Here is a 10,464-nt window from a genome sequence, read left to right as displayed (position 1 = left end):
ATCATACTTCCTTTGACCAGTCAATAAGTCTTCTTTATATTCCCTCAGGCAGGTCATGAACAGCTGAATATATATTTACCATCTAGTACCATACTTGCACTCTTCACTTCAGCCAATAGCACAGCTAATTCTAGCTACTAGTGAATTTTAAAAGTTAAAGGTAATGGAGGATTTTCTTGGAAAAACCATTCCACAGTTTAATAGATCTCATCATCAGGAATTCTGGCTTATAATTTATCCTTTTTTAATTTCATATTATTAATTATTGTGATATCTCTTATGTGTTCCATTTTGGCTTCCTCAGAATGTTAACTTCCTTCAAATAAGCAGACACTTCTACAAAACCTTTTTACAGACATTGTTCAGCTAAATTAAGTACAGTATATTAAAAGAAGTGTGAAGTTACTAGGTCAGTTCAGTGATTCTTTTCTCACATGTGGAAATAAATTGACAGGTTTGACTTAGATTGAATACTAGGAACCTAATAAGATGTAGTCCAGTAACAGCTAGGATTAACTTCTTACTTCGGAGCAAAACACTCCCTTTCTCTGCTGTGCAAACACGGTCCTGTACCTTTTCAGCTAAAGATCATTTAAGATCCATTGTAGGCCATTATTCTCTTTCATACAGAAGTTACTGACAATGGCATACATTCGTTACAAAAATTACATGACAGTGGTACGCACTGGTTACAAAGATTATTTATTGTTAAAGTTCCTTACAGTAAAAAGAGGAAATTATAATATAAGTGCAAATATGGTTGAGTGTTCAAGAGTATTTCCCCAAATAAATGGACAAAATCTCTGGATTGAGAAAGGATCAGACACTATTATCCTTCTTGTACTAAATACAACCTGGAAGCACAAGGGATTCTATTAATGCCACTGGGACCATCTGTGGAATAAGTATTTGTTTAGGATATAACCTGCATAAATCTATAGATCTAATCCTAAAAATGTCCTCACCATCTCCAACAACCAGTGCATGTATAGCTGTTCTCTCTTTTTCTATTCCTCTCCATGGAGCAAATTACTAATATGTACAATATTATCTCAAATAAAAGTTATTTTGTCACATCTGTTTGAGAGCCATTGAACACAAATATTAGTCATTAATACAATGTTTTACTTGTGCATCTTTTAAAGCTGTTTTGTAGCTGCTCGTACATACTGTTGTCCTAGCATGAGACTGGCGAGAAGCAGTTTTTCCTTATGAGGCAGATGCTGCTTCATCTGCACCTGCTCAGATGACCCCCCCTGTATTTTTCCAGCTATGAATATCATGAATAATGTTTCTGCCATTACCAGACCTCACATTGGAAATCTCTCCTGATTTTCAAACTCCTCCACATGTTTTATTTTTAGCTGACAGGAATTTAAACTCTGCACTGGCACCTTTCCACTAAGCCTACATGCCTTGGTTTTCTTCAGTGAACAGCAATTGTAGCAAATATTTCAGAGCTTGTATGTTACATGCCTTTTTTTATTTGTTGTTTTTTATGCTTGTTTGTTTTTTTTCCTTGCATAAGCTCTGCCTGGCTCTCTGTAGTTCAGTAGCACTTACCTAAAATCTTACTAAAAAAAAAAAAGGGAAAAATAAAATAAACATGTTGCATGATTTTCTTTATCCTGATGCCAGCTTTTAGCTGTGGAAATGTATCAGTTGATTACATAATGTAATTTCTGTAAAATAAGTACCTGATAAAAGAGAGGTGAATAAGAAAGGTTGCTTTTTCCAGACAGACCACTTTGAACATATCTGATGACCCTCAGATCCAAAATTACTGATGGGTAGTGTTATAAGTAAAACTAAAGAAATATTCTGAGTCAGCTTTATATTCATTATGGAATGTTTAGAAAAAAATACAGTGGAAATTAATTTTGAAGTCTGACTTGAGTCTCGCAGAATGATTCAGGATCATTTTCAGAAGTGGATTAACATTAAAACATTTTATTATCTTATTATCTAATGTTATACATAAAGTTTTATAACCATCAGCTTAGCATTTTAAAGATTCTTAATATTGTTATAATAAAACTGACTACTGCAGATAATTTTATATTCCATAATAAAAAAAATAAATCTGTGCTGGTAAATCAGTCATCCTTTAAACCTTAATAAAAGGAAAAATGCCTGTATTTGGATAGCATTTTGTTCTAAGTACAGTAATATATAATGTGGTCGACTGCAGTATTTACATTGAATATTGATTTTAACTTGAAGCGATTTCTTCTCTTGTATCTTATTTGCTAAATTAACTATTGGTTTATACATTTTCCAATAGCTCCATTAAAAACTAAAATGGCAGCAAATACTTGCTGATGTTGTAATAGGTCTTTATTTTTACACTGATAGGAAAAGACATTTGTTTTAGTTTTATCATCCTAAGAACAATAAATAGATGATTCTGCAAGCGCTTCCGACAATTGTATTAGAAATCTAGGGTCTACTTTTTCACACAAGTAAATTTATATAATGAAGCATTATACAAATATGCATGTTTAACTTTGGTTAATGAATATATTCAACTGCAACAGCAAACGTCTTAACTTTGGAAACAGTTTAAAGCTTATGGATGATGGAATATTTACAATATCCATTTATGGCTTCTAGTCCTCCTTTTGTACTTGCAGAACCCATATCAGTATCCATAAGGGAGTCTAGATATCCAAAGCAGCACAGTTTCGGGCACCTAAATCGCCACAAGATTTTCAAATGGGAGTCTCCATCCCCTCACCTCATGACATGCCTGGTGTGATTTTTCAAAAGATTTCAACATTCAAGACTTTCCAGAAAAAAAAATCTTGATCTTTTATTTTTCATGCTTAAATGTGGGATGATCTCCTTTTTAAAAATCCACAGTTGTTTTTGGTTGTTGAGATTTAGGAAAATAAAACAACAAACCAAAGAGTAACTAATCCCCCACACTTCTATGTGAAGTGTACATGCCTGCAAGCTGTTTAAAGTGAGGTCCCCAGTCTGTAAGGTAGTCATAACTCTGATCCATGTCTGATGTGTTTGAACCTAAAGAGCTTTTTTTGAAGAGCCAGTCCCCTCAAACACATAGGTCTGAAGTGAGTCATATGGAGGAGCGCTAGTATCTGTATTCGCTTCTTCAAGCTTTTCTGAAATGAATTGCCTGAAGATTGCACTATCAGGGCCAACTTGCAGAGACTGTCTGTAGAGGCTGTGGATTTCTGTGGTGACCTTCTGCCGAGGTTTGTGCATTCGCATGACAGTGCGGGTCCTCAATGCTGAAATATCAAAGGCTTCTGTGTCCTCCTCGCCACCTCCTTCATCGTCATACCTGACAATGTTCTCTCTGAATTCTTCCATTTTCTCCGAAAAGGGAGACTTCTTCCTCTGCTGCCTTATGGCTACAATTGCCAAAAAGAACACTGACAAAAAAAAAAAAAAAAAAAAAAAAAAAAAAAAAAAAAGGAAAAAAAAAAAAAAGGGAAAAAATAAACAGAACCAGAAACTTTGAATGTGCTTGGAAAGACTTAAAAAACCGGTACTGTTTCTTAATATTAATGCTATTGCAAAGTGAAGCTATCTTAGTAAATTTATAGAGCTGTAATTTTTACGGATTTTATAGTTTTGAGATGAGCACAGTATGTGGTGGGAAAATGGCTACAAAGGGACTTATAAAATAGGTGAATGAAATGGAGCAGTTCTTTTGGTAGGTGGGAGTTTGAAACTGACGGAAACACAGGTCATGCTTTTGGAAACTGCTTTGGTTTATCACATAATATATCAATTTCACATTCAGAATTTAAATTCTTAATGTCTCACTCTCTCTCAGATCAAAGCCCCAGGAAGATCAAATTAAAAATGAGGCAATGAGCAAGACATCCTCCTCAGTTGGCTGAATCATTCAGTTCCATAGACTATGCAGGATGTGGTTCAATTATTTCTGTTATGCTGGTTTGGAAATTTGAAGACTATCACTAAATTTTGTGTGATGTTGTAGCAGTACTTATTACCAAGGCCTATGAATCAGAGCAGCTTTTTTCCCTCGTATATGAAAGCTTTTTTAAATTTTATTTTAAAGCACTGTTTTTTAATCTTCTCTCATTTCATTTTTAGTGGAATGGTGCCTTTGAAATAGTCTATGACTTTCACAGAGATTAATGATTTCAGTTTTTAACTAAATCTTATTGTAGTTCTATTTAATGAGTAAGTAGGTTGTGGTCTGTAATTTTTTACTCAGGACATAACATGATATAACTACCAATAATGACAGGATTTTACCTCACATAGGGATATGAGGGACCTGAAGTAGTTCTTTATTTCTACATATTTACTGTATACTATTTCGTTTGATTGGGAGATACCAACACCAAACTTGAAAGCATTGGAAACAAGACTTTCTACAATGTTATTATATATTTACAAAACCCAGATAGTTTCAACTCTCCAAACCCTTTGCATGGTGAGCTCTTCTAATGGTACACATGATGATACAGGAAAATGGAAAAAAATGAAACTTCAGGTTTCAGATATAAGTGGCAAACATATTATATATAGAACTTTTTATTATTTCGTTTTAAATAAACACAAAAATATATTCAAAGATTTAATGTATTTAAAATATGTGTGTCTGTAAAGAGTGTGGTAGATTAGTTTCTTTTTCTTTCTGATTAATATATTTATCTATATCCCTGCTTTGACTTTTGTGATATGCATAGGCTCAGTAAACAGCAAGGATTTTTTCCACCTGGAGGGAAGACCTTGATGAATAATTCCACTGACGGCCTGGATAATGCAGTGATATAGTTTGCCTGATCCTCAGTCCCTTAAGTGCGTAACACAAAGTTGGACCAGGTTCAAATATCCTGCAACAATCAAAGAAAACTTGAAACACACACTGGCCTTCCTGTAAGTTCACATTGACTGCCAGGTCTAAGACAGGGACTTCAATCAGGGGGGCTGCTTTCCAGTGCCACTACTGAAGATTGCCTGGGACAAGGAAAGCTCAGATTTAAATAAGGTGACTCTGGGAGTGCAGGCAAGTCTAGAAACCACAAATCCAATCTTATGTTCCTGTTTTCTCTGTTGGAAACCAGGAGATGGAAGTAGGGGAACTAGTGCATCCCTGGACTTTGCTATGGAGTCAAGAAAAGGCTAGTGTCTGGCCAAGACTACTCCCGTCTAGACATAATAATTATGAGGTACCCTTCCACTGTTTTCATTCTTGCCCTATCTATTCAATGTGTTCGTAGGGATAAATAAAAACACATGTATTTTTTTTGTGGGACATTCTGTTTCTGCAGTTTCCTGCATGTCACCTAATTTTGAGAGCCCAAAGCCATATGAAGGTACTGACTCATAATTAACAGGTACGCGTGCTGCTTCTGGGCAACTCATTTAACTGTGAGACTAAATTATAGGGTTCCATTTGAGGAGAAATTTCAATGAGTTCTCACCAAGAGATCCAGCCGGGAAACCAAAGGTACAACAGGAAATAATTAGAGCCAGTTTCTATTCCTTATGCTAAGGAAAATATGCCATAACCTTACTGACAGAATGCAGAATATGAGTGATTTTTAACTTGTTAAATTTCTTTTTTCATTGGTGTAATGTCAAAATAGTTCCATTAGCTTTATTGGACTTGTGTTTCATGTCTTCTGTTGCTACTGTGGCAGATCAAAATAGAGATGCAAACCTTCATTTTCAAGCCTCAGATTTCTTGTAGTTAATGATGATACGCTTAGTGTTGTATGCTGTTATTTATAGACAGGTAGATGTCATATTGTATAATGAGGGTAGAAAAAAGAATGTCCTTTACCTGGATATTCTTCATATGGCAAAAAAAAAGGGGTTACTTAAAATTGTTTTGTATTTCTTTCAGTGATATAAGAGTTTAAAAATATTACTATTGTATTTGTTCTCATTAACAAATACATTGAGAGAATAATTTTCAGTGAAAGTTTTTGTTTCTTAAGGCAGTGTAATTTCTGTTATTATTACTTCTTTCTTTCTGGACATTATATTTGCGTAGCTAGATATTATGCCGCTGTTTTCTTGTTTTGATTCTGATCATATTTTTCCTTTTTTTTTTAGAATTTTGTTCCAAACAATTTATGCTAGGTTTGCACAATTTGTAGTGATGGTTTGATATCACACTGCTTAATGAAATCCTGATTTTATCTTCATTTTCTTACTTTGGAGTTGTTTATTTGTAGTTTCATTAGTGGAAAAATGGTTTTACTAACATAACCCATCAATTGTTTTGTGGTATTTTTAGATACGACGTTTTATGAAATATACTGCTATATGGCATAGTATCGATATGTCATATTATTACACAGGCAACAGGGATTTGGAAGTCTTTCCCTGTTGCTTTGTTGGCATCAGCTTGAATTTGGTCTTGAGGCCCATGACCACCATCAGTGACCAAGCTCGAAGGTCAGTCATTTTGCCTTGGAAAACAAACCTACCGGGCTCTATCACTTCTCTTTCTTTCCTGGCCTCAGAAACTACTATTCCTTAACCTCACTAACTCAGACAAGTAGTTTCAGGATGGATATTTAGCCTTTGGGGAATGATTAGTACAGCGTGCCTGCTGTTATAATGTGTCAGTGTCATCAAATCACTCATCGAACACTACAGGAATATCCTTTTGCTGAAAAAAAGGAAATATATTTTAGCAGCTATAGCTGCATGCTTCACCAGGTGAAGAAGTTGTTTCCTTGAATGCTGTCACTCCACTATGTCTTGCAGCAGCCATAACCTCATGCAGTGCAGGAACAGCCAGCCTTGGGTGGTTGGTCTGGTTTTGAGTGCTATGTGCCAGCTATGCATGACCCTGTGCAGAGGTACAAGCGCAACTCTTGTGCATTTAAAACACTCTCAAACCCACTTTTCACATCCACAAGCTCCCAAATGTAATGGAGATTAATTTGGTGTCCCATGAGAGGAAAAAGGAGATGCCCAACATTTGGAGAAAAGGCTGTCTGGAGATGCAACCTTATTAATTGACAGAGAAACTTCCTGTTTGTTTCTGGAGTTGCTTTCTGAGAGTATTGAATTCTTTTCTTCTTTTCTTATTTTGTATTGATCTTAGCTCTACATTTGGCATACCTAAGGCAGAATAAGTAGGGTACTGCTCCTTCTAATATATTCTTATACTAGCCAATTTCCTTGTGTAATGCTGTCTTCAGCTTTACCTGGGCTCAATACAGACTTTGGACCAATACAGACAAGTAGGACCATGACTCAACTAAACCTGACTTGTAGGACATTGTGTTAGAATTCAAATTTTATTGGAAACGGGGCGGGGGGAGGAATTATAGTTAAGAAAACAGAAAAGAAATTAAACATTTGCCTTATTGCATTTTTCTCAATAGCACAGTACTTCCAGGCTTCCAGTCAAGGGAACATCTTTGTCACTTAATCAAGCTTACTGTAAGAAGAAACAAAGTCATTTCTTTTACTCATGCTTACCTAGGAGTATTAGTATGCAAGCCAAAACAGCAACTAAAGCTTCTGTGCTGAGACCCATGGCATACATGACAGCTCCGTATCGACAGTAGAAGGTGTTAACTTCAGTGTCACAGTCACAGACAGTGATAGTGAGAGTATTTGTGCTCGTCAGCGGTGGGGTTCCATTATCCAGAATTAAGATTGGCAAGTAGAAAGAAAACTGCTCTTGCCTCCTGAAGCCACTTTTTGCTGTGAAAATTCCAGCTGTGTTATCTAGAAGATAAATTATTATGCATGATATGCATTTATCACTTTTTAACAACAACAGTAAAACTCCAGTGGAATCTGACCTATTTAAAAACAATGGTACTGTGCAAAGCCACATATTAACAAAGTTAAAAAAGTAAAACCAGGAACTGACATGGTGGGTTTTTTGTGTCAGTCATGAATAATTGCATCTATTTTTGACGTATGTATTCCAGGGACAATAATAACATTTGACCTAGGAGCTCTGTTTTTAATGTTCAGAGCTAAAAAAAATCCCACTGTGATCAGTGCTCAGACTAATTGGTTCTTAAAATGATTCCATGTAACTAGCTGCTACCAATCCAGCAGTTCACAGATGAAATATATATAGTTTACCAATTAAAAAAGTGTGTCTAGCAGCACACAGAGAAAACAGGTAGCAAGAGAAAGAAGAGAAAGCAGGAAAAATGTCCACTAAAATAGTTTTTTATTTCGTTCCCTGACTCAAAAACCGGAGCTAGCTGAGCTCCTACTGTCTAAATCAGGGAAAACTTGCTAGAGGCTCTCCACTTGCTTTGTATTTTACTATTAGTATTTAGAAATCAGTTCCGTACAAAACCCAGTAAGCAGCTTAAGTTCAGCTCCTGCTGCATATCAACTAATTCAAATCTGAAACTTAGCTTGCTGCAAAACAAATTAGCCCTGTCTAAATCTGTATATGATGGAAAGAAGAAACATCTATAAATGTTTACACGTCAGAACTTTTTATCCTGGCAGGGTGAGTTACTGGATGTGTGCATACCTGTACGTAGAGAAAAAAAAAAAGTGTTTCTACCATTATCTGTATGATACATCTATCCAAAAACTCTACTAAAGTTAACTCCCTCACATCTAAGTTATTCTAGGTTTCTGTCATAATTCAGAAGATAACTCTGAGATAAAATGCTCCAGATCTGTAGGCTCACTTTTGCTTTTGCCTAGGACTATCCGAAGTCATCCAGCCATTTCTATGAAATGCAGCCGAAAGGGAGAGATTAAGGGCTGACCCTACCATGTTATAAAAGGTGGGTTGTTTTTTTTCCCCATCAATAGCCATCAAAAGAAACTGGATGTATTGCCTTCTGTGTGGCTCTGCTTGGACTTTGTCCAGAATGAGCAAAGGTGGGAAAGGCTCGCAGCGTGTACACAATTTGACCTTAATGTAACAAGTTATCTCTTCCTGGCACTGAGAGGTTAATGAAGCTGGGAATTGAAACACATATTAATACACTAACTTTAACTTTGGAGATATTGAGAAAAGTAGTTTGCCGTTTAACATAGTCTGAACTTTCCAAATCTTATTTCCATTTATTTATTCACCGAGCCAGAACATTCAAATAATTAGCAAAGTCAATAAGGGCAATGTGTACTTCAGCTGAGTCTGAAGAAGCTCTTCTTTGTAGTCTCAGCAGGTTGACTCTAAGCAGTCACCCTCCCTGCAATTCCTTCAGATATTGCACTTATGTTTTCACCTCAGGCTGGTTTTGCTTGGTATCCCTCTGTATCACTCTTTGTAAGAGTCTCAATCAATATCAGTTCTGAATAACATTAAAATACATATAGAAGACATTTTATGATGTGATTATTAATCAGCTTATGCAGTTTAAAATATATTAGGAAATAAGATTATATTTGTATTTATCAGTGTTTATAATTTTGGTCTTGTTGAAGTGATGAAGTAACAGACTTGTATTAACAGCAATCTTCTCTTTCTGGCAATCTTGTTTCTTAGACAAACAGATAATTTTAACAAGAAAGTTGGTATTTCCCACCATCACCATATCCTACATTAAGAAAATAAATTTTAAGGAATACCAGTGTATTTTTCATCTCAACATTTTGTCTTTCCTTGAAATAAAACTGTCTTTTGCTATTTATGTTACTTGGCCGAAAAAGGAAAATAAACTGTTTAGTATTGCTGAATTATTGTTTTGAAATGCACCTCATGACATGTTCATATCTTATAACAACAATTTCTATTTAAGTGGAAAATTTTATAAAGTTGGTGATGTGAGGACCACTAGAAGTATGCATCTTTTATTAGGAAGGTCTTAAAGAGCTACATGAATGACACCACCTTGATTATCTTTGACAATAAAACGTGAGTTGTTTGTGGCCTCCTGAGCCAATGAGAAGTAAAAATGGTGACCTTCTGCTGAGTCATCTTGATCCACTGCACTGATGCTTTGAATTAGCTGGAAACACAGATAAATGGAATTGTTTAAGAATAAAAGTATTTACCTGTCCTTTAAAACAATAAAAAGACATATCAAGTATGTTAAACTGTTGATGTTAAAGATGTGATCTGTGAATACGTATTGAGTGCATGCTATGCAGTCATAAATATACACCTCCCATACTCAGTCTCATTGAAACTCTTATTCTGCAAATACTCTGCTTTGATTTTTCATCTGTTTGAGAGAGGCAGGCATTAAAATCTTGAGAAAATGTAAAAGATTTTCTGGATCAAAAGACAAGGGGTAAATGAAGTCTCCATAAATGAAAAAAGTAATCATATCTACAGTGTTTTGTCTTTTTTTTTTCAAGGTGAAAAGTATATCATTCCACATTTGAACAAATCCCTCTATACAAAACCCATTTCCTTCCAGCCCATAAACACATTGACATCATTCAACTGATATATTGTAGCTCCAGTAAAGTGAGATATGGTGACAAGTTCATGTGCTGAATTGTTGATTCTGGATATTATAACAGATTGATTATGGAACTTCTTGGCTCCTTTTTCTCAAG

General features: G+C 35.4%; 1 protein-coding gene across 1 annotated transcript; it reads right to left on the bottom strand.

Moving 5' to 3' along the window:
* Positions 1-2,934: 2,934 nt before the first annotated feature.
* LOC104072829 (cadherin-19-like) lies at positions 2,935-9,908 on the bottom strand (the record flags this gene model as incomplete). The annotated part of the gene is made up of 3 exons (XM_009572415.1): positions 2,935-3,398; positions 7,450-7,701; positions 9,791-9,908. Coding segments are annotated over 3 exons (744 nt in total), but the record flags the coding sequence as incomplete, so codon positions are not given.
* Between the last annotated feature and the right edge of the window lie 556 nt (positions 9,909-10,464).

Source organism: Fulmarus glacialis, unplaced genomic scaffold (assembly GCF_000690835.1).
Source record: "Fulmarus glacialis isolate BGI_N327 unplaced genomic scaffold, ASM69083v1 scaffold4012, whole genome shotgun sequence".
Taxonomy (NCBI): Eukaryota; Metazoa; Chordata; class Aves; order Procellariiformes; family Procellariidae; genus Fulmarus; species Fulmarus glacialis.
Note: the sequence above shows the minus strand (reverse complement) of the source record. Positions and strands in the feature narration are given on the sequence as shown.